The 24,720-nt window shown below is 45.6% G+C and overlaps 4 protein-coding genes across 4 annotated transcripts in view; 1 reads left to right on the forward strand and 3 right to left on the reverse strand.

Annotated features, from left to right (window-relative positions):
* tmem240b (transmembrane protein 240b) overlaps nt 1–24,720 on the reverse strand; it is a 38,453-nt gene that overhangs the window by 3,158 nt on the left and 10,575 nt on the right. The window contains exons 2-3 of the mRNA XM_046875769.1: nt 6,138–6,214; nt 1,462–1,568 (exon numbers count right to left, since the gene is read on the reverse strand). Of these exons, the coding sequence (XP_046731725.1) occupies nt 1,462–1,568; nt 6,138–6,173 (143 nt within the window). The 5' untranslated portion in view covers nt 6,174–6,214. The remainder of the gene's footprint in view (nt 1–1,461; nt 1,569–6,137; nt 6,215–24,720) is intronic.
* Nucleotides 7,557–15,979, reverse strand: ssu72 (SSU72 homolog, RNA polymerase II CTD phosphatase). The gene is made up of 5 exons (XM_046875768.1): nt 15,673–15,979; nt 14,555–14,698; nt 12,550–12,689; nt 11,994–12,112; nt 7,557–8,364 (listed from the first exon to the last, which is right to left on the reverse strand). Exons 1-5 carry the CDS (start codon nt 15,750–15,752, stop codon nt 8,263–8,265), a joined length of 585 nt encoding a protein of 194 aa, XP_046731724.1. The 5' UTR covers nt 15,753–15,979; the 3' UTR covers nt 7,557–8,262.
* Nucleotides 16,588–19,663, reverse strand: fndc10 (fibronectin type III domain containing 10). Its single transcript, XM_046875764.1, has one exon. It carries the CDS (start codon nt 18,764–18,766, stop codon nt 17,876–17,878), a length of 891 nt encoding a protein of 296 aa, XP_046731720.1. The 5' UTR covers nt 18,767–19,663; the 3' UTR covers nt 16,588–17,875.
* Nucleotides 20,824–23,757, forward strand: LOC124402621 (olfactory receptor class A-like protein 4). The gene is made up of 3 exons (XM_046875761.1): nt 20,824–20,986; nt 21,645–22,154; nt 22,244–23,757. Exons 1-3 carry the CDS (start codon nt 20,900–20,902, stop codon nt 22,691–22,693), a joined length of 1,047 nt encoding a protein of 348 aa, XP_046731717.1. The 5' UTR covers nt 20,824–20,899; the 3' UTR covers nt 22,694–23,757.

The raw sequence follows: 24,720 nt of genomic DNA on the forward strand, positions 1-24,720 counted from the left end.
CTAAAACACCGATACACTGATACAGCGATACACTGCTGATACAGCGATACACTGATACAGCGATACACTGATACATTGATACACTGATACACCGATACACTGATACAGCGATACACTGATACAGCGATACACAGATACACGCTGATACACTGATACACTGATACAGCGATACACTGCTGATACACCGATACACTGATACAGCAATACACAGATACACCGATACACCAATACACCGATACACGGATACACAGATGCAGCGATACATTGATACACCGATACACTGCTGATTCACCGATAGACTAATACACCGATACACGGATACACAGATGCAGCGATACATTGATACACCGATACACTGCTGATTCACCGATAGACTGATACACCGATACACCGATACAGTGATACACACATACAGCGATACATTGATACACCGATACACTGCTGATACACCGATACACTGATACAGCGATACACTGCTGATACAGCGATACACTGATACAGCAATACACTAATACAGCAATACACAGATCCACCGATACACTGATACAGTGATACACAGATACAGCGATACATTGATACACCGATACACTGCTGATACACCAAAACACTGCTGATACACCGATACACTGATACAGCGATACACTGCTGATACACTGATACAGCGATACACTTATACAGCGATACACAGATACACCAATACACTGCTGATACACCAAAACACCGATAGACTGATGCTGTTTGTCTGCTAAATTACTGAAAGCTACTAGAAATTTGTTCTGCACTTTTCATATCTGACCACCCAAAACATGAAAACGTGAAAACGTGTAAAGTGTAAAGCTCACATCACTGGGACTGAACCGCTGTCTTAATAATGTTCTGTATGAAGAGTTCTGGTGCAGTAATAAGGCCTGATAAGATGTTCTGACTGAGTAATGCACTGCAGTAAACACGCATTACAGGATTTATCAGCAGTAAATATGAGAGTAAATACGCGAGAGAGGACCAGTGTATTAATAACCATGTCTATGTCATGGCCTGTAGTTCAGACAACATGCAGGTCTTCAGAACATTATATTTACGAACAGCTTCACACACTCCCACACACTCCTGCGTTTTCCCATCAGGCAGCGATTAGGCCGCTGGCAGAGAGACGTGTCACGTGTGGGAGTGAAGCTTCTCTCGCTGCTGAAAACGCCACAACACACCTCAGGCAGTGTCTCCTGGATCTCAGTCCTGCAGTGTGGAACTGCAGGAACGAGCCACAGTGCACTGCTGCTGATTTGTCCACCACCCACATATTCCTGCTTCACGTGCACCACCAGCTCATTGGAGGACAACAGGAGGGTTCGTTAGTGATGAACGATCCTTTCGAAAGCTACTTGAACTAGAGCACCCCCTTTTGGAAACATGACGTAAAGGTGATGGAGTTAGCCATACACAGGACTAGATATCATTATTTACCTGCCACAGGTGCAGTGACACACCCGCTCCGGACCCCGCACATGAGGAAGGATGTAGTTGTGGAAGCGATTGAGCAGCGCGTTCATGTCCACACAACGCGCTATCACCTGCAAAACAAGTGCACAATGTAAAACAGCACACTGTTGACAACAGAGGAATGCAGCTAAAGACGATAAAATGATGAGCTAGCATTATTCTATCTGTCTTACTGCACCCATCTAAACCAATGACATGTTTTCTACATCTGTTCATTTTCATAATGTGTTCTTTATTTACAGGATTAAAGATGCAGTGTCTGAACTCAAACTGACATCACAAATCTAACATGAGGAACTGTAACGTCTCATCCAGGTTTTTCCCCTAATATCAGAACATGAGACTGTAGGAATTAGATGATTTGTAGGAAGACGTTCTCGTCACTGACACTGGCTGCTATAAGACCATGTTACAAACAAACGTGTTTTAAATCCATGTTTTCATTTTCTATCAAACAACCTAACATAAGGACACACTGAAGACACACTGAAGACACACTGGGGACACACTGGGGACACACCAAAGGACGGACACACTGGGGACACACTGGGGAAACACTGGGGACACACTAAAGACACACTGGGGACACACCGGGGACACACCGAAGACACACTGGGGACACACCGAAGACACACCGGGGACACACCGGGGACACCCTGGGGACGGACACACTGGGGACGGACACACTGGGGACGGACACACCGGGGACACACCGAGGACACACTGGGGACGGACACACCGGGGACACACTGGGGACGGACACACTGGGGACGTGTGTCTTCAGTGTGTCTTCAGTGTGTCTTCAGTGTGTCTTCAGTGTGTCTTCAGTGTGTCTTCAGTGTGTCTTCAGTGTGTCTTCAGTGTGTCTTCAGTGTGTCTTCAGTGTGTCTTCAGTGTGTCTTCAGTGTGTCTTCAGTGTGTCTTCAGTGTGTCTTCAGTGTGTCTTCAGTGTGTCTTCAGTGTGTCTTCAGTGTGTCTTCAGTGTGTCTTCAGTGTGTCTTCAGTGTGTCTTCAGTGTGTCTTCAGTGTGTCTTCAGTGTCACTGGGGACACACTGGGGCGGACACACGGGGCGGACACACTGGGACGGACACACGAGGACACACTGGGGACGGACACACTGGGACGGACATACCGAGGACACACTGGGGACGGACACACGGGGACACACGGGGCCAAACTGGGGACGGACACACTGAGGACACACAAGGACACACTGGGGACACACCGGGACACACCGAGGACACACCGAGGACACACTGGGGACGGACACACTGAGGACGGACACACCGGGGACACACTGAAGACACACTGAAGACACAATGGGGATACACGGGGACACACTGGGGACGGACACACCGGGACACACTGAAGACACACTGGGGACACACTGGGGACACACGGACACACTGGGGACACACTGGGGACACACTGAGGACACACTGGGACGGACACACTGGGGACGGACACACCGAGGACACACTGGGGACGGACACACTGGGGACGGACACACCGGGGACACACCGGGGACACACTGGGGGCGGACACACTGAGGACACACCAAGGACACACTGGGGACACACCGGGGACACACCGAGGACACACCGAGGACACACTGGGGACGGACACACTGAGGACGGACACACGGGACGGACACACTGAAGACACACTGGGGACACACTGGGGACAGACCGGGGACACACTGGACACACTGGGGACAGACACACTGGGGACACACTGGGGACGGACACACGAGGACACACTGGGGACAGACCGGGGACACACTGAAGACACACTGGGGACACACTGGGGACGGACACACCGAGGACACACTGGGGACACACCAGAAACACACAGAGGACACACTGGGGACGGACACACCGAGGACACACTGGGGACGGTCACACCGAGGACACACTTAGGACGGACACAACGGGGATGGACACACTGAGGACACACTGGGGACACACCGGGGACACACCGAGGACACACAATGGGGACGGACACACTGGGGATGGACACACCGGGGACACACTGAAGACACACTGAAGACACACCGGGGACACACCGAGGACACACTGGGGACAGACCGGGGACACACTGAAGACACACTGGGGACACACTGGGGACGGACACACCGAGGACACACCGGGACGGACACACAGAGGACACACTGGGGACACACCGGAAACACACAGAGGACACACTGGGGACGGACACACCGGGGACACACTGGGGACACACCGGGGACACTGAAGACACTGGGGACACACCGGGGACACACCGAGGACACACTGGGGACGGACACACTGGGGACAGACCGGGGACACACTGAAGACACACTGGGGACGGACACACTGGGGACACACCGAGGACACACTGGGGACGGACACACTGGGGACAGACCGGGGACACACTGGAGACACACTGGGGACGGACACACTGGGGACACACCGGGAACACACTGGGGACACACCGGGGACACACTGGGGACACACCGGGGACACACTGGGGACACACTGGGGACACACCAGGGACACACCGAGGACACACTGGGGACGGACACACTGGGGACACACTGGGGACACACCGGGGACACTGAAGACACTGGGGACACACCGGGGACACACTGGGGACGGACACACTGGGGACAGACCGGGGACACACTGAAGACACACTGGGGACGGACACACTGAGGACACACCGAGGACACACCGGGGACACACTGGGGACACACCGGGGACACACTGGGGACACACTGAAGACACACCGGGGACACACTGAAGACACACTGGGGACACACCAGGGACACACCGAGGACACACTGGGGACGGACACACTGGGGACACACCGGGGACACACTGAAGACACACCGGTGACACACTGAAGACACACTGAGGACACACCGAGGACACACTGGGGACAGACACACCAGGGACACACTGGGGACACACTGGGGACACACCGGGGACACACTGAAGACACACTGGGGACACACCGGGGACACATCGGGGACACACTGGGGACGGACACACTGGGGACACAATGAGGACACACCGGGGACATCAGTGACAAACAAACTAAGCTCCGTAATGTGCACAAATGAGCAGTGATGTAGTAGATCCATATTATGAACTTTACTAAACACTTCACAACGATCTCATAGCGCTGTGTTTGTATGTTTTTGAGTCTTTATGAACTCATGGGTTTGAATTAATAAAGAAAAATGTCTTTATTGGAAATAACTGCATTTTCAGGAGTTAAACATGTAAAAGTGTTTTTCCCCCATTTAGGTGAGAATGTAAATGACTGGAGTTACAGGGTGCACACCTGCAACACACCTGCAACACACCTGACACACACCTGACACACACCTGACACACACACACACCTGCAACACACACACCTGCTGCTTTACAGACATAGAGAAAGAAAATATTACTTAATAATGTTAGTGGATTGTGTCACAGTGAAGCTACAATAATCATAATCACTGATTTATTTTAACCCTGAAATCAGAACCATGACTTTAATCATCAATATAATATAATAAACACAGTACAAACAGGTTCATAGTAAATATAAATATATATAAAATTATTGTGTGTACGGTTTATCACACATTAGCCACAGTTACCATCAGGTCTTACAGACAAATCCAAACCTCACTTACAGAAAATGTAAAACTTTAAATCAGGGTTTTTTTTAATAATAATCAAACCCATAACAGCTTTAAGTGAACAATCAGGACACACAAACACAGTGAAGATGATGATGATGATGACGATGATGATGATGATGATGATGACGATGATGATGATTTACATTCACTTTCAAACTTTAATGACCATAAACATGTTTCTTACACGTTTAGCAGGAAAATGAGCATCAGTGTGGTTATAAATGTTCAGACGGAGAGTTATTGTGTACCGTGACTTTTATTCTCATTCATAAACTGTATAATACACTACAATACGCAGCACGAGACCGGTTATAACGTAACCGTGATGACGTCATTAGTGCACTAATATCTGATAGTAATGAATAGGGTCGTGTACAGGGTGAGAATTTCTCCAGGTTCATTAAAAAAATAACTATTCTGGACCAAAGAGACAGAACCTCTCCCAGGAGAAAATCTCCCAGGAGAAACTCTCATTAATAACCTAAATGAGAAACACGTGAAATGTAACGCAGATCATCGCACTTTCTGGTCTAGTTAAGTTCCTCTGCTGGGTATTAGAGATGAAACCTGAGAACTCATTTCTGAGAGTCCGTGTTTTCATGACTTTAAGCTGAATGTAGGATCTGAAGATCACAGCGCAGAAAAGCTGCCCACTTCAGCGTGTCTTATTAAACACTTAACTGACACGTGACATTCAGACATTAGTGAATGGTGAACACCTGGTGAACACCTGGTCTGGTCTGATTCTGAGAAGAACTCGGATAAACACCAGGATGAGAGAGTTACATAACATCCTGCTTTCAGTTCCCCAACGTGTTATAGCTTCACCTGCACTAAGCACACATCTGACTTCTCACATTGTTGCTTCACAACCCAAAAAATAAAAAGAACCCATGCAGATGTTCTCCAAGAACAGCGTTAATTTAAAACTGAGAAGATCTTAAGAAGAATCTGCTTACCATCACCAAAGCAGCGCCAACGGCCATAAAGATCATCGTCTCCCATCACAGTCCATCAGGCACAACTTCCCCACCGCAACACACACACACACACACACACACACACACACCAGCAAATTCGCGAGGCTTCACCGGTGCCTGAAGGCCACCGAATTTCCGTTCAGCGATCAGGTGTGATGCATGTGAGCTCCAGAAGATCTCACAGCTCGGCAACAGATTAGTACGAGATCGAAATGAGGAGAAACAGCAGGAGCTTTGCAGTGCGAACGACGTGGTGCTGCTGATGATCTCACCAGAATACAAGAGGGAAAAAAACATCAAGCATCACATCACATCACATCCGGATGAAGCGCGTGCGAACACGAGCGGCTCCATTTCAATCCTAATTCATTATACAGGGTTTTAGAGGCTGCAGATGATTCTGCTGCTGTTGGCTGAATCCATCCTCCTCCCCTCCTGCGATTGGACCAACAGGATGCACACGCAGTCATTCACTTTAAAGTCTGGGCAGCGCCTTCATCATCATCATCATCACGCATAGAATAAAATCCCAAATCCCTCAGTGATGGATGGAACTGGTTGGATTTGGTGATGGAGAGTCTGCTGAGCTTGGGTATAAATTTACTGAATAAATGTCTTTGCACCAGTGTGTGTGTGTGTGTGTGTGTGTGTGAGAAGACTGACAGCAAACCCCATTAGCTTAATTGGGAACACTGAGCACAGGACACATGACACGGATGCAAAGGAGAACCATGTACTTTTCCACACAGTCCTGGCCAAGCGTGTGGTCAGATTACAGCTCACACACTCTTCCAACACACTTACACACTAATCATCCAAGAGTCTCCACATCCATAAACTAGGTGGTTCCTCAAATCCTCACCATGAAGTAAACTAAAGCAGGTTAAATGCACTACTCTCTCCCCCATGCTTTAATACACAGGAATAAAACACATGCATGAGATGGTCAGAGGTGCACAAACCTTTAGTCATATAGTGTATAAACTCTAAGAAATCTTGGTCCAGGAAAAGGTCAGAAGTTTGGGATGGAGGTGAAGATCATGTATCTAACACATTCTGAATCAGGATGGAGAGAAAACACTGAAAAACTCAAGACTTCAAATCTTCTCAAGAAAACCAGGACAAGAACCTGGTTAGGCTCATAGCAAAACATCTTAATGTTCCTCAAAACCGGAGAACTTTAACGTCATGTCTAAAACTCATCCCTCTGGGAGAACATGCTAGAACCCTGGAAGAGCCCCTTAGATTTAATCCAAATCTATTATTACATCTTGTGAAATTAAAAATAAATCAATACTCAAAGTCAAAAAATAATAAAACAGAAAACAGAGGAAAATAAAGAAATGGAAATGAGGAGTTATAATCAGCATTATAAAGCATTATAAACAGACACAGAGCTGCATTTCACTGGAAGGTTTATTACAGGGTTTTTCTTTGAACTCTACTATTTACACAAATGTTCAGGCACTCTGGACTCACAATCACACAGGCTTACAGTCACAAAAGAAAAACAAATGAAACTCAATAACATCCTGAAGCATCTCCATAACGCTTAACTTATTATAAACACAAAGAAAGAACATCTGAAACTCAATTTCTGCATCATCATCATCATCTTCATCATCTGTATTCAAGTAAAAACATCAATGCTCACACACACACACACACACACACACAGCAGATCATCTTCAAACTACACAACCTGAATATTATAGTTATTACTCAGCATAAAAAAATCATTCAGAGAAATAAAATGAGAAATGAATACCTGTAGAGTGTGTGTGTGTGTGTGTAAATAGGAACATATGCTCTATTATCAGAAATCAATGAAAGTGATTGTGTGTGTGTGTGTGTGTGTGTGTGTGTGTGTGTGTGTGTGTGTGTGTGTGTGTGTGTGTGTGTGTGTGTGGATTGGGAGAGATGTGGTAATACAGGTGGTGCATGCTGCAGCTCTGAGATCAGAATGATGTCAGCGTGATGATGTCAGTGTGATGATGTCAGTGTGATGATGTCAGTGTGATGATGTCAGCGTGACCAGTCCAGCTGGGCCTTAGAACGGTGGGTGGGTGGCTGATTGGGGGTGGAGGGGGGGGGGTGCACGTTGTCAGTAGAAGCAGACTGTGTGGAGGAACGGACGGCTGCTTTTGTCCTCAAACTCCTGTAGCAGCTCATCAATTTCATTCTCCATATCATCAGTGTGCTGAATCTGAGAGAGAGAGAGAGAGAGAGAGAGAGAGAGAGAGAGAGAGAGAGACAGGGAGACAGAAAGACGATAAGAAATCACTAAACATACACAACTAAAACCTCCTCCTCCACAAACACGTGTGAAGATACTGGGGATTCTCTCTCTCTCTCTCTCTCTCTCTCTCTCTCTCAGTGCTGTATCCCCCCTTCCTGATGTTTCTTTTTTACAGATTTGTCCTGTTTAAATGATTCAGATCATCAAGCAAACTTGAATAACAGAATGACAGTAAATAGAAAGTGCAGGTTTTAAATGAGTTCATTCCTGAAAGGGAAAAAGCTGTCCAGCTCTGTGGGAAAAAGTAATGGCCCCCTAAGTAACTGGATGTGCCAATCAAGAGTTTGTGTGTTCCACTTCACTGTTCTGAACTTCAGACCACTCTTCTAATTCAGCCACTTTTCTGTTTCAAGTCCTGCCACAGCATTTCAATCTGATCCAAGTCTGGACTTTGACTCGCCACTCGAGAACCTTCATTTGGAGTGATTTTTGAGCCATTTAGAGGTGGACCTGCTGGTGTTTCAGATCATTGTTCTGCTGCAGAACCCAAGTGCGCATGAGTTTTGTTTCTTGAAGCCATGGCGGCATCAGCTGTTATTTCCATGGCAGGATCAAGGTGGGTATGATGAGATGTTATGGCATGTTACAAACACACACTTCTTCACTGTAACGGTTTATTCTATATTATACTCTATCGTCCAAAACAAAGCCCCACACTAATATTTCCTTGAACTTTGTTTAGCTGTGATTGGACTCTGTGTTTCTCCATGTGTGAGAATCATCTCACGCTCCCTGAACCACTGGTTCACAATCTGTGTCCAATGAATCCTGACATCTTGGAATATGATCAGTGGTTTTCTGGAGGTTACACAGCTGTTAAGTGCCAATCATTCTCTACACAAACATCTGCACTACTCTTATTAATGTGTATCTATAAACACTTTGTAGTGATTGGCCAGTCAGAGGAACCGAGCTGAGAAGGATGTGCTGCAGGTTACACAATAAAGGATGGAGAGGGAAATGTGTTGACTGGTGAGGAGAGGGTGTTGAGAAGATGGAAGATTTTGAGCAGCTGATGAATTAATAAAATGAGAGAGAAGGTTGGATGATGTGGAGATGGTGAAGCAGGATGTAGATAGGATTAGTAAGGAGGAAGTGAGAGCAGCGATTAAGAGGATGAAGAGTGGAAAGTCGGTTGGACCAGATGACATACAGGTAGAAGCCATGCTTAGAAGAGATGTTTAGGAGAGATGCAGTGGAGTTTTTAACTAGGTTGTTTAACAGGATTTTGGAAGGGGAGAAGATGCCTGAGGAATGGAGAAGGAGTGTGCTGGTACTGATCTTTAAGAAGAAGGGAGATGTGCAGACCTGCAGTAACTACAGGGGAATGAAGTTGATCAGTCACACCATGAAGTTATGGGAAAGAGTAGTGGAAGCCAGGCTGAGAGAAGAGGTGACCATCTGTGAGCAGCAGTATGGTTTCATGCCGAGGAAGAGCACCACAGATGCATTATTTGCTTTGAGAATGTTGATGGAGAAGTATAGAGAAGGTCAGAAGGAGCTGCATTGTGTGTTTGTGGATTTAGAGAAAGCCTACGACAGGGTGGAGAGAGGAGTTGTGGTTTTGTATGAGGACGTCAGGTGTGTCAGAGAAGTATGTGAGGGTGGTGCAGGACATGTATGAGGACAGTGTGACGGCAGTGAAGTGTGCAGTAGGAACGACAGACTGGTTCACGGTGGAGGTTGAACTGTAGCAAGGATCGGCTCTGAGCCCTTTCCTGTTTGCAGTGGTGATGGACAGGTTGAAGGACGAGGTCAGACAGGAGCCTCTGTGGACTATGATGTTTGTGGATGATATTGTGATTTGTGGTGAGAGTAGGGAGCAGGTGGAGAAGATCCTGGAGAGGTGGAGGTACACGCTGGAGAGAAGAGGAATGAAAGTCAGTAGGAGTAAGACAGAGTACATGTGTGTGAATGAGAGGGAGGAGCAGGTGGAGAAGATCCTGGAGAGGTGGAGGTATGCGCTGGAGAGAAGGGGAATGAAAGTCAGTAGGAGTAAGACAGAGTACATGTGTGTGAATGAGAGGGAGGGCAGTGGAGTGGTGCGGTTGCAGGGAGAAGAGCTGGAGAAGGTGGAGGAGTTCAGGTACCTGGGGTCAACAGTGTAGAGTAATGGAGAGTGTGTTAGAGAAGTGAAGAAAAGAGTGCAGGCAGGGTGGAGTGGGTGGAGAAGAGTGATAGCAGGAGTGATTTGTGATAGAAGAGTATCTGTGAGAGTGAAAGGGAAAGTTTATAGGACTGTGGTGAGACCTGAGATGTTGTATGGATTAGAGACAGTGGCATTGAGTAAAAGACAGGAGGTGGAGCTGGAGGTGCCAAACTGCATTTCCTTGCTATGTACCTGTATTATGAAATCCACCCATCCACTCCCCCATCCCTCCACCTCTCTATCCCTCCACTCATTCCTTAAGTTCCCTTCACATTGATACTTGCCATTCTTTTAATCCTCCTGAAACAACGATCACAGGACGAGTGTTCCGACATGGTTGTTTAAGAAATGAGAAGCCACTCACTGCATCAGTTTGGGTTGCAGCTTGTTGCCTGCTGAAATGTTCATCTATGCAGTAATGATCCAATGGGAGACTCTGTTTGCTTAGTTAAATCCAGGTGGTGACAGGCAGGTGACAGATGTAATATTACAAGTAGGGATGCACCGAATATTCGGCCACCGAAAATTTTCGGCCGAAAATGGCCCAAAAGTGCATTTTCGGTTTTCGGCTGAAAGACTTTGATCACCGAAAAAACACGGCCGAAACAGTTTGTTGTGATGACGCAAACAGAAACCGCGCCCTGCACGTGCATGTCTAAAACAACATGTCTGCGGTGTGGACGTATTTCAGTATATCTGAGAAAGACACACGGAGAGCGATGTGCAAAACATGTAATGCCGAAATTTCGTCTGCAAAGACTTTCTCCACGTCGGGTTTAATTTATCACCTGAAATCCAAACATCCAGATCGCTATGCTGAATATCAGAGGAACACGGCACAGAAAAGCAAAACCCCTCCGAGCACGCGCACTCCGTCTGTGGGGGACGTTTTTGAAAAGGCAGGAAGTTTAACAGTGATAGTGTTGTATTGTATCTTTAAGCAGTTGCACTTGTTCTGAATGCACTTTGTTTTTATGAAAGAACATATTTAATTGTACAATCTTTCAGCAGGCCAGAGGGCCTGTACATTATTATTTAATGTACACATGAGTGCATTTAAGACTAAATTTTTATTTATTTTATCCTGTGCATTGCTGCAATGTGCTATAAATAAATATTTTCATCATTTGTAAAGATTAATTCTTTGAAACTTTAATATCATTGTATGCAATTGAAATGCCTTGATTTTAGTAAGTTTAGTACACAGTCATAGACATAAATAAAGTGGTAATAATAATTGCCATAATTTCTTTCGGTTTTCGGCTTTGCTTTCCTCCTTTTTCGGTTTTCGGCCAAAGAATTTTTATTTGGTGCATCCCTAATTACAATGGCAGTCTGTGTGTGTGTTTGTGTGTGTGTGTTTAAGCTAAGGCAGTGTTACACTCACACACTGACACAGCTCGCAGATAAGAAACGCGCCGAGTGTGGCCTCCTCGTGGTTGTCCTGAATGTCCACGTTGATAACGTGAACTGGCTGGAACGTCTCCTGTTCACGTGAGTTTAGGTCTGTAGGAACACACACACACACACACACACAGTTAACCTATGGATCTGATTTCCAGGTTGAACTGATCTACAGATTTGACAGTAGATCTCTGTAAACACTCCCAAAACACACTGAAAACATTTTCTATTGCGTCACTGCTGCTTCTCCACAGCTGCTCTGGTTTCCTCCAATTTTTCAGTGGATCAGTAGGCGGAGTTAAATTGTTTATTTTTCAAATAACAGATTTTTTTTATGACCAAGATATAAAGATCCATGTCCTGTTCCTGTAAGATTAGCTCCGCCCCCTCTGGTCAGATGCTGCTTGACCCCTCCCCATTTAGATTACTTTAAAGGAACAAAATATCTCTGAATAAAAGGTCACAAGCTGCTGCCTCGTTATTATTCAGCTCTAAAGTCTGTACACGTGTGTGTGTGTGTGTGAGTGAGAGAGTCTCACCCTCCAGCACCTGGTCGTACACCCTCTCCTCACAGGTGATCACCAGATCAAACTGGTCCTTACAGTTCTGGAAGCGTTCAGGCCTGGTCTTGATGCGCTTGTTTCGCTCCAGCATGTGCAGGATGCCGTTCTGTGTGTATCTGAGAACGAACTGGGTCAAGGAAGAAACAAGTGTGTGATAAAACTTTCTCACGTACACACACACACACACACAGACGAATCAAGGTGCAAAAGCAGAATGATGCAACAGAAGGAATAAATCTGAACTGAACTGAAGAACAGTCCTCATTACAGTATCCTGCAGTACAGAGCTGGAACACACACTGCCTGGATGTGAACAGTGAGGTTCAAAGATACAGAGCTCATCACCTGAGCTTTCACACAGACTGCTCCTGAGCTGCAGTGCAGCTGTAACGGTGGCGCCCGTGCGCCCCCTACAGGCCAAACACCAACACAACCATCCTCATCGTCACATGACACATCAACACTGACGGCGCAGTGAGTCGCTGCTCCTGAAATATCCTGAACCTTCTTCATCTGTGTGCCTCATCATCATCATCCAGGAAAATAAACCCGGGTGAAAATTCTCTATCATACTAAACCTCTGAATTAATTTTATCCACTAACGTTCAGCTGTTTTCTTTAAAAAACCATGATGATTGGCTGTTCTCAGGGAAGTGTGCATTTCATTCAAAAAAAGAACAACCTGAAGTTAATAAATAATGCTGGTCTTTAACTGAGCTGAGACAGTGTTAATCAATCACAGACATCTCCAGGGGTCATGTGTACAGCAAAAAGATCAACAAGCTCGATTACACACTTAAACCAATTTCAGTAGATATTCAATGACATTGTCTTTATCTCTTAAAAAGATCATTAATAATTGACATGTATTTTACAAATCCTAGTGTGAATAAATGCTATTTTTATTGGTATTAGTCTGAGCTGATAGATTACATCATGATGGCCGGTTGGAAGACCACCCTGTCCTGGGATCAGGTCTACATCGAACAGCATTAGTGGTGTTTTTGCTAAAATCATCTTGATTCAGACCTCAGGCATAGACTGGATTGGACCAGATTAGCGCCCCCTAGTGGCGAATAAGTGTTTTCAGTATTTTAAACAGATCTAATTCTCTCCAGTTGTTTCGACTCAGTAAATAGCTGTTTTATTATTAACATGTAAATAAATAAATACAAAACCTCGGATTTCTTTCAGAGCAATATTCATTTATGACCACTCTCCTGGAGCCACTTTGGACAAAACCAGGTTTTAATAACAATGTAGAGATGCACAAGTTAATTGGAACCATGCAGAAGGACCTACTGGATTATACCACCACCCCAACTCTGCATGCGCTGCCCCCGTGAAGTCTCTCGCTATTCTATAAAGAATATAGACAAGACCATTGTTCCTCACATTGCTAGCTTCAGATGAACTTTGTGCACGTTCTACCTGTACAGGTGTGTGGTGTCGTATCTGATCTGACACGTTCGTACCACCAGTTGTGTTGTCACAAGTGTTTTATTTCAGTTATGTATCTTCTACAGCACATCAGGACTACAGCAGTAAAGATGAAAGCTGAGTTTATACTCAGTTCTTATCGAACCCTAGCCAAAGCTGTAGAGCATTTTAGCAGGTTCCTCTCCCAGCTTTCTACAGCATCTAAAGCTTCCTGCAAAGATCTGCCCTGCTACACCTTTAATGTGAAGCCAAAACCTCATGTAGATTAAATATAACATCATGTGAGTGTGAATGAGAAGTGAGTGTGTATTAGCTATATATACATCACATATCTCTCCACTCTCAGTCCTCTCATCTCCATCATCGTTCCTCACGGAAAAAACTAAACAAAACCATACGAACCTCCTCCATCTCCAGACAAAAGCAACATGTGTTACCAGGAGGACATACTATTATTTGTGTATTATTCAGAAAAAGGAGAAGGGGACTGTTAGAAGTGTGTGTGTGTGTGTGTGTGTGTGTGTGTGTGCGCGGGGGATACAGGTCCTTGTCCTTTCGGACCAGATCGCTGTACATCTGTTCGTAAGTGGTTTTGAAGTCGTACACATTAGGCTTGTCTGGAGCAGGTCCGGGGAGTTTCACGTGGCTTCCGGTGCCAAAAGATCGAACATCGAAACCGCGCTTACTGCAAAAACATGGAGAACGTGTGAAATGCTGGAAAACACAATGTTAAAAACACCGTAATCAAGTAAAGGACACACATGGAGTAAAAAACACACTCTCCAGCCAACATCTACTCAATCCCAACTCACCTGCGCTCATCTTCCTACAGGATTAAATAGAATAAATACCTACCAGCTTGAGTTTAAACACTTATACCAACATGTTACTCATACAAGCAAGAGCACACTCCAACACTAGCACTTTAAATGTGTCCAGATGTGTGGGGTTTCTTATAAAATATATAAAATAAAAGCTAGTTTTTAGTGTAATTATTCCTGCACTAAGTTTCCATGTGTGTTCAGCAGCAGTCTCTACAGTCCAGCTCAAGTTCTGAACTTTCAGCTAAATTCCAGAAAAAGTTAATTTAACCCAGAGCTGCTCGGTTCCTGGAGTCGAGAACCGAATGGAGTCGATTCCACAAACTAAGACGTCTTGTGTAGAAAACTGCCGGACTGCTGAAAGCGGGCTGTACACCTGGATCTATCACACACCAAACTTTACCTTTCACACACAATCACTCCGGTTTTAACAAAACCAAATCCGTTTTTTTCCCCTAAAGCCTCGGAACCGATTCTTAATTTTCGATTTGTTGAATCGGTTCCTTTTTTTAATCGACTCCCAACCCTACAGAAAAGTCCATCTGCTTCCGGTTTCTGACACAGCAGATGGTTTTATCCCTCAAATAAAACTTCTCTAAGTTTATTCACTGGGTAGATGTTGTTCTTATTGTTTAGTTTTCTACTCAAAAGGTGTTTTGTCCTGTCAGGTTCGAGATTTTTCTCGTGCTCGAGAAATGCCGTGTCAAACCCGGCCAGGAGACCAGAAGCCCGGGTAGAACTTAAGGCCGGTCGCTCGGTGGTGCTCGGTGTCGCTCTTTCCATCCTGGTGAGGGTGTAGTTTGGTTTAGGAGAGTTTTTTCCCTCTTTTTGTCGTTACCTGAGGATGTTGTGTGCTTCCATGCTGCGGTTCTGGTTACTCGAGCACACCACCGCTACGCGAAGCGGATGGCTTGGCATATTGTACTTCTCCTCAAAATATTACTGATCCGCAAACCAGACTTTCACAAAACAAAACGAGCTACAGCTTTACCCTGCGCGAACAACCCCCCCAACAACAACACCACCACCACTGCGGGAGAACAGAGCGACTGTGTCGGCTTCGAGTGAAGATAATCAGCGGCGCTGAAGCACAACAACTACAACGCGACTCTCCTACAGCGCAAAACTGCTACAAAATGGCGGACCGGCTGAGGCGAGTGCTGACGAAATGCAGTGGGCGTGGCCTTCGCGGCGCATTGTGGGCGTGGTCTGTCGCTGGCTCCAGTTCGTTGTACTGCTGTACGATTTTCTAGAAAGCAAAATATTTCTCGAAATAAATGAAAAGCACACCTCACGACCACAGCACATCCCATCTACAGTCTCCAGTGGTGCTGAACACGAGATCTCTGCTTTTTCACTACCATTAAAATTACCAAACTTATATGAATATGCAAGATTATGCAAATTAGACTCCACCCACGCAGTCCTGCGATCCTCAGTATCGCATCGCCAGCTAGCTAGCATGCTATAACTACTGCGCTATATTATTATTCAGCAGACAAACCTGTTAATATACTGCTCATTAATTAGATATTATTAACAGTAGCTAATTATATAGCTAGATAGCTTAGCATGCACATTTCCAGACTGATCAGTCTTGTGCTTCATCATTCCTTTGGGATGTAACTGATTTAATCCTATCTTTAAAGGTTCTGGTTTTTATTCAGTATAAAAACAATACCGGCGATAAACTATATAACCATAATAAGCATGGCATGATTTATAATTTCACACAAAAACACAGATTTGTAAATAAGGTTAATTTTTTATTGTGTAACAGAGAAAATTGAGCACAGTATTAGATTGCTCCAGCAGTCTGCGTCAGAATAACGAAATATTATTCACTTCGTAAGGCATTAAATCTTATTGTAGCCACCACAGTGATGGCGTGTGTTAGCCGACCGTATTACTGTAAACTCCTACAGAAATAAAACCGCATTGCATACAGGAGAAAAACACGGAGAAAACAGTTCAGGTGCTTCACTCGTTAGCATTCGATCATTTTCCTGTCAGCTTTCACCATGCAGCCTGATAACTAACTAATTATGATCATGTATCTGCATGGGAATAAAATCATCTACACTTTAAACTGTTGAGAAGTTTAGGTTGGAAATATAATCAAGGTGAAAGCAGAAAGATGCAGGATGTATTGGCCACACAAGCATTTTCAACCTAACTCTTCTTTTAAACTGTCAGTAATAACACCCTTCACTTCACCTTCACATTATAATCTATATTTAATTTATAACCCTATTCTTAAAACCGTTTACTGTTATCACGTGCTTGAACATCTACACGGCTAATCTAGTTTTGCTAATGTGCACAGTTCAGTGGTAAAGGTCAGTCATACGGTCACAGGTAGGGGGCGCAACAAAGGACAGGGGAACGTTTGTGTCAAGACTCGTAAGTCTTGTTTTATTTGCTTTTCTGTACGGTATGTGTTCGTATACACACACCATGATACCTGAAATCTGATCGGATCAGAACCGAGGTTCTGTGGGATTTTTTTGCTTCAAGATGAAAAGAAAACACAGAATACCAAACTAAAGTGAGTTGTGAGATGTGTCTTTTGTTGTAGGTGTTGCCAGATGTTTACAGAGATAGTGTATGTGTGTATGTGTGTGTGTGTGTGTGTGTGTGTGTGTGTGTGTGTGTGTGTGTGTAAGAGGCTGGTAAAGAGGTTGTAGATGACAGATCTATATGAGGGTGTGTGGTAAGGGGTAAAGGTAAAAAGAGATGATTGTCATGTTGAAAAGACCCCCCACCCGCTCTGTGATGTCATCAGCGTGCGGTGAAGCTGTGATTTAAAAGTAAACAGTGTGGGACGATGAAGTGAATATTATTTACACTGGGTTGAACTTTAGCTCAGGAAGCGACAACAAATCAGGTGAGTTCGTTTTCCTGGGAGGAAAAAGCCGATGACATCAGAGGGCTTTAATTATGAGGAATGTTATGAGGAATGTCGATTCAGGAACATGTCCTACCTGAAGAAATCACGGTCTCATCTGTGTGTGTGTGTGTGTGTGTGTGTGTGTGTGTGTTCAGAGGTATGTGTTGTGTGAGCGGCGAGAGTGCTGCTGAGCGGTAAATGTGTGCTGCCCGTTAGGACTCATGATGTTCTCCGTTATGTAGGCCACCAGCAGGCAGATGATGACGAGCATCACGCAGATAGCTCCGCCCACCGTCATCATGGCGATCACGATGTCCTGCATGCCCGTGGGCGACACGCTGAACTCTACACACTCGCCGGGCCCGTCCCAAACCGCCAGCTGAAGGCAGATGCGGTAGGGCACGTTCTCGTGGAGCTCGCTCAGTAGATAGTCCCTGCAGCCGCCGGCCAGGTGCACACTCGCACACTCGAACTGAGTGTAGCTCCCGTTCCACCAGCACTTCATCCTGAAGCCCCCCAGAGGCTCCTGCTCGCCCAAGCCGGGGCTTTTTGGTGGGGCAAACAGAGACCCAGTAGAAGGTTTTGTGGAGATCTCTGAGTTCACTCGTGTGCGTCCTGATTTATCCTGAACCATAGGGTAAGTCCACTGGAGCAGCACAGTGCTGTTGGAGAGCAGGTTGGCGAGAAGCTGACCTCCAGGTGATCTCACCTGCCTGCAGGTGCTGCTGGGACAGGTGAAGTTAACTCCACCATGTCGAAAACACAGCCGGCCGTCGTCGCCTCTCTCCAGCACGCGGTACGCGCACACGTTACCTTCTCTGAGTGAGTCGTCGCCGCCGCTGATCCACTCGGTTCCGTTTTCTTGCTGCTTCGGCGCAACCTCGGCGTCTCGTCTTCTGCCCGGCTGCCACACCGCCACGTTTATTATGCTGTCAGTGTGATTACTCCTGACGTCATGGGTCGGCCAGGCGCTCGCTCTGGTCCAGCAGCAGAGCAGCACTAACACGCACGAGATGAGCAGCGAACTCCGGTGCCTCCTCATTTCCCTCTGGTGATGAGATTATTCGATTTGTGTACCTTATTGTGTCTGTGTGTGCATCACGGCAAAGGCAGATGGCACGGTCACAGAGGGAGGAACCAAGAGAGGAACGTCGCAGCCCATAACATCACATCACAACAGCTCACATCTTACAGAAATGATGAAATAAATTCACCTTTTCCTGATTTCCTCAGACCTCAGTCAGTAGAGAGAAGCATGAACGAAGAGGTGAAGCAGTCACACGTTTGATTTACACCAGCTGCGTTTCTCTCCATGCAAGAGCTTCTTCAACTACAGCAGCACTGCTTACGTGATGCAGATGAAGCAGACACCATCCTGTGATCCTTTTCTCCCCCTCTCTCTTCCTCTGGATCGTGACGGCTGTCCTACAGAATATAGGTGAGTGACGTGATGACGTCAAGGGTCTCTCTCTGATCTCGGGTAACCATCATGATGTTGCGCTTCTCCTCCTCACCTCTCCTTCACTGACTTCCTCCAGCAGCCTGCTTCATCCATCATTCAAGTTCAGGAGAAAAAGAAGAAGAAGGTGAAAAAGGAGAAGAAGGAGGAGATGAAGGATAACGATGGAGGCTACACGGACGATCCTGGACGATCTGCTCTTTAAATGGGTGATGAGCAGTGTTTATATGGAGGACGCCGCTGCGCGTGCTGCTGCTCCTGCTGTCAGTCTGCGTCGCCATCTAGTGGTTGACAGCAGAACTGCATCACAACCCGAACCGAACCGAACCGTACAGAAATGTGGACCAGGAAGAATAAACACGGCTTCATGATCAGTTCCCGCATGTTACCTTCTCTTACTCTCATTACAACCTTTTCCTTTCTAATTATAGCACACATTTTAAATATATAGTAAAAAGTAGAATGTTTGTCAAATATTTCAATGAGCTTCTAAACATGTGTTTGTCCACAAGTCTGTACTAAACCTAAATTTACATCAGAGCTCTTAATTCCAGAACTTTCCACACACAGAAACCAAAACTATTACATGAGGGTAAGAACATTAGAGTGTAATGGCTGAGACAGAGACAGTTCCCACCTCACACCCAGTGTTCCTGTTACAGACTCCAGATCCACCACCACGACCAGTATCAGCACCAGGATAAAGCGCTTACTAATGATAAACCCTAACAATAAACACACACACACACACACACACACACACACACACACACACACACACACATTTCACATCACTGACATTTATTTACTCACTATTTCTAGAGAAAGCAGGAATTCTGCTACTACACCAGAAGTTTAATCATCATTACTGTGAAGAAATACACAAGTAAAACAAACACACCCACAGTTCCACACACTTCTCACACTGCTCAGACTCTACGTGTGTCAGCGTTCTTTCTAATAACTCCAACATGTTCAGTCAGTGTAATAAGGCCCATGGGTATAAACACACACACACACACACACACACACACACACACACACACACACACACAGAGTTTGCCATCCAGCCAATGAAAAATCATAATTACCACATGAATGATACACTCTGGACTCTCATAAACACTGTATGATATAAATGTGTGTATTATTGGTCTTAGTCAAAGTACAGCATCCACCGTATGAGTCTCTGTCAATGAGATGTAACTATAGAAACGATACACACATCACCTGTCAATCATGTAACCGCTAAAACTACATTCTGTGTCACCATATGAAAATAATGCACAGCCTCTAACCAGGAAACATTCATGCAGAGCATCTACAGTGACGTTAAAGCATTGTGTGTGTCTCATCATTGTCCTGTTGGGCTCTGAGCTCCATGACCCTGCTGGGAAAGCAGACCAGGTTATAGTTGCTTAGCCACTGATGCTAATGTTAAATTAGCCTTGAATTGTGTGCCGGTCAGCACTGTTACTGCTGAGGGTTGTGGGTTATTGTGTGTGTGTGTGTGTGTGTGTGTGTGTGTGTGTGTTTGTACGTATCTATGTGCTTGGGTGGTTTTGCATAAAAGGAAAAAATGATGTATCAGGATGGATGTCAGAGGTAGTGACACACACACACACACACACACACACACACACACACACACACATGATGGACATAATGTACACTGAAAGAGAGATCAGCAGGTTAGAAGCAGACTAGGAGGAAACCATGGCTGAACTGCTCATCTTGGATGCTGTCCTGTTCGGCATCCTGGTCTTCTCTGGAATTCTGGGGAATATCATGGTCATCTACACGGTAAGAGGAAAACCATGGACACTAGCTATGGACCCCGGGGTCACGTATATTATTTTTAGAGTGTAGCTGACACTTGCAGTTACAGTAAACATACAACGTGTCGCAGTGTTCAGATTGACCTGTTGAAATAGTTTGTGAGTGTGGGGCTGATATTTAGACACAGAAAAACATTAGTGTTGAGGTGTATGGCAGATGACCGGTTCCGGTCTGTGTTCTTGAGTCGGCTTGAAAGTGGCCCATCATAAGCATATGAACTTATATAGTGTTGGGAAGCAGAACTAGAACACAAATGAGGACTTTCTGTGCTTAGTGAGTGTAGATGGTTTGGGGAAAAGCATTGTGCTCATGTTCCCTATACAGCTCAGTGTGAGGAACCCTAACATCAGCCCTGACACTCCTGACACTGGTCCATAAACACAGATCTGATTTTAGCCCGATTCTGTCCTCAACACAAAGTCTTCTTTAGAGACAGTGCATGTAAAAACACACACAGTTCACTATTATTATTATTATTATTCTAGAGCTACAGGAATGTGTGCACTCTAGAGATTTCAGGGTTTTTCTGAAACATGGTTAAATTATAATAATTTGTATAAACTTACACAATAAACGTAAAATATTTGAAGTGATTAGCATTTCTGTCTCTCCCTTTACTCAGGTGGTACTGTGCACCGTGGAGAATCACGCCCATCACATGCCTCCATCCGACCTGATCCTGCTCAATCTGTCACTAGCTAACCTGCTGACGTCGCTGTTCCGCACCGTGCCCATCTTCATCTCAGACCTGGGCCTGGAAGTGTCTCTGGAGACAAACTGGTGCAGATTATTCATGCTGCTGTGGGTGTGGTGGCGCTCTGTGGGCAGCTGGGCCACACTGGCACTTAGCATCTTTCATTACACCACGCTGACACGAAAACACGTAGCCATGGGGCCCATGGCGCAACAAAGGGACCGGAGACACGTCATTCTGGCGCTGGCGTTTGTCTGGGGCGGTAACCTGTTGTTTTCTTTACCTGCTGCCATCTACACGAGACATGTCCGCGATAACATCACATCAGAAGTGATGGTGATCAGCTGCAGCACACGTCCTCTGCTCGGCTGCATGTGGGAGTTCCCGTCCAAACAGCAGGGCACGGCCTTCGCCTCCACCTCGCTCGCTCTCAACGAGGTTTGTGCACCAAGTAACTGTGTGTTTTAGTGAAGATGTAGAGATTTGTTCAGGATTCAGTATCACTTGATGATGTTGTCCTGCTCCAGGTGCTGCCCCTGCTGCTGATGGTGAGCACTAACTTGGCCACGCTCCGAGCTCTGGCTAAACACATCCGCATGGTGACGGCGGGTCTGGAGAACTCGGCGGCTCACGTGCAGACGGAGCGGAAGGCGGGTCAGGTGATCATGATGCTTGTGGCTCTGTTTGTGGTGTGCTGGGTGATGCAGGTGGCCGCTGTGACGTATTACAACTATGACGGTGGTGCGCATACAGAAGGCCTGCTAACAGTCTCACAGTTCTCCGCCTCTGTCTTTGTGGGCTTCAGCCCCATGGTGGTGGCACTTGGACATGGCAAACTACGCAAAAGGATCGTGGTCATGATGCAGGAGCTGGCCGTCCGAGCAGGCTGCAGAACCACCAGGAGAGACACTGACAAGAAGCCTAGAATGCTGGAGAGTACCACTGTCTCATACAAACACGAGACACAGACAAAGTGACAGTGTGACTATGATGTGAATACTGACTGCCAGGAACGCTACCAAAGATATTTCACAAACTGGGAAATGCACCCATGGAGTAGATTATTAATATTGTTGGAATTATTATTTTAAAATGAAGCTAGCAAATCAAATCTGAAGCAAACAACAGTGGTGCATTTTTCCATTCGTTACATCACACAGCGCCCCCTAGTGGTCAGTACAACACATCAGCTACAGGATGCTGCAATAATCTTGTAATAATCCACCTGCAGAAGTGCGTAGATTTGGATGTACATAAGTAGATCGATTTGAAGAAAACACACACGTACAAGCAAAAAGTTTATAGTGTGTCAAAAATTAAGCTTAACAAATAAAAGAGTGTGTGTGTGTGTATAACAGATCAGTCCTTTTATTTAATAGCACTAAGAAACACCTAACATGAAGACCTGCTAACAATCCATCTCACAGTCTCAAAGTCTGCTTTAGTCTGCTTTAATTGTTTGTGTTCAAACCTACAAAGTTCACAATCATCCAATCATCCAATCAAATATTCCAATTCTATTACAAATCTTATAACACGTATCATTCACAACCCGACATATTGTTCCTAACCTTCAGTGAAATGTCATACACACAGCTTAGAGGGAAAGTTTGTACACCCTTAAGACAAATATTGAGGAATGTATTTTATCCGTCCAGGTGTTTTATTGAATGCGTTCACAGATGTATCTTCATTACCACATCAATAAAAAAAACCTTGTATCTACAGTGAATAATTTAGATCCTATAAGATCTGAAGTTTTTATGATCTATGGTCTCTGTGAGATCATTTAGTTTGGGGTCGTGTTGCAGGAAATGACGAAAGAAAGACACATTTTCTGTAATACACTGTGGAAGGTACAAGGGTTTGTGTAATTGTGTGCTGAGACCACTGGGGTGCAGTGTGGGCAAAGTGACAACGAAAAAGTGATCCAGTGTGTATGAGTGAGAGAGAGAGAGAGAGAGAGAGAGAGAGAGAGAGAGAGAGAGAGAGAGAGAGAGGAGAGAGAGAGGGAGAGAGAGAGAGAGAGAGAGAGAGAGAGAGAGAGGGTGAGAGAGAGAGAGTGAGAGAGAGAGAGAGGAGAGAGAGGAGAGAGGGAGAGAGAGAGAGAGAGAGAGAGAGAGAGAGAGAGGGAGAGAGAGAGGGAGAGAGAGAGGAGAGAGAGAGAGAGAGAGGAGGAGAGAGAGAGGAGGGAGAGAGAGAGAGAGGGAGAGAGAGAGGAGAGGGAGAGAGAGAGAGAGAGAGAGAGAGAGGGAGAGAGGAGAGAGGGAGAGAGAGAGAGAGAGAGGGAGAGAGAGAGAGAGAGAGAGAGAGAGAGAGAGAGAGAGAGAGAGAGAGAGAGGGAGAGAGAGAGAGAGAGAGAGGGAGAGAGGAGAGGGAGAGAGAGAGAGAGAGAGGGGGAGAGAGAGAGAGAGAGGGAGAGAGAGAGAGAGAGGGAGAGAGAGGAGGGAGAGAGAGAGAGAGAGAGAGAGAGAGAGAGAGAGAGAGAGGGAGAGAGAGAGAGAGAGAGAGAGAGAGAGAGAGAGAGAGAGAGAGAGAGAGAGAGAGAGAGAGAGAGAGAGATAGTCTATAAATGAAAGCAATGATTAAATAAATTGTTGGGAAGACCTCGTCACACACTGAGAGGTAGAGATTTCATTTCACTCGTTCAACTTTGACCTCTCACATCTCTGACTGATCCTGATCCATCACCACCTCTGATCCAAAAAGTTTTATTCAGTCACTGCTGAAAACTAAAGTCAAGATTTTTCTTCTTTTGTTCCAACATGACCTCACTGGCAACAGCTAACTCCAGCAAACACTGCTAACAGTGCTAACAGCGCTAACTGAACTCTGTCACTTCTATGCTCTACAGCAGGGATTGTGGAAATCTGCATTTCTGTCTGTAATAGAATGTGATGTCTCGTTCTCCAGAACACCACGAAAGCGACTAGTTTTTCACGCTCTTGATTCTGTGGGTTAAAATGGAAAATAAATGATTGTCGGTTGATCTCTTACACAAGTG

This window comes from Silurus meridionalis, chromosome 19 (assembly GCF_014805685.1).
Source record: "Silurus meridionalis isolate SWU-2019-XX chromosome 19, ASM1480568v1, whole genome shotgun sequence".
In the NCBI taxonomy this organism is placed as follows: domain Eukaryota; kingdom Metazoa; phylum Chordata; class Actinopteri; order Siluriformes; family Siluridae; genus Silurus; species Silurus meridionalis.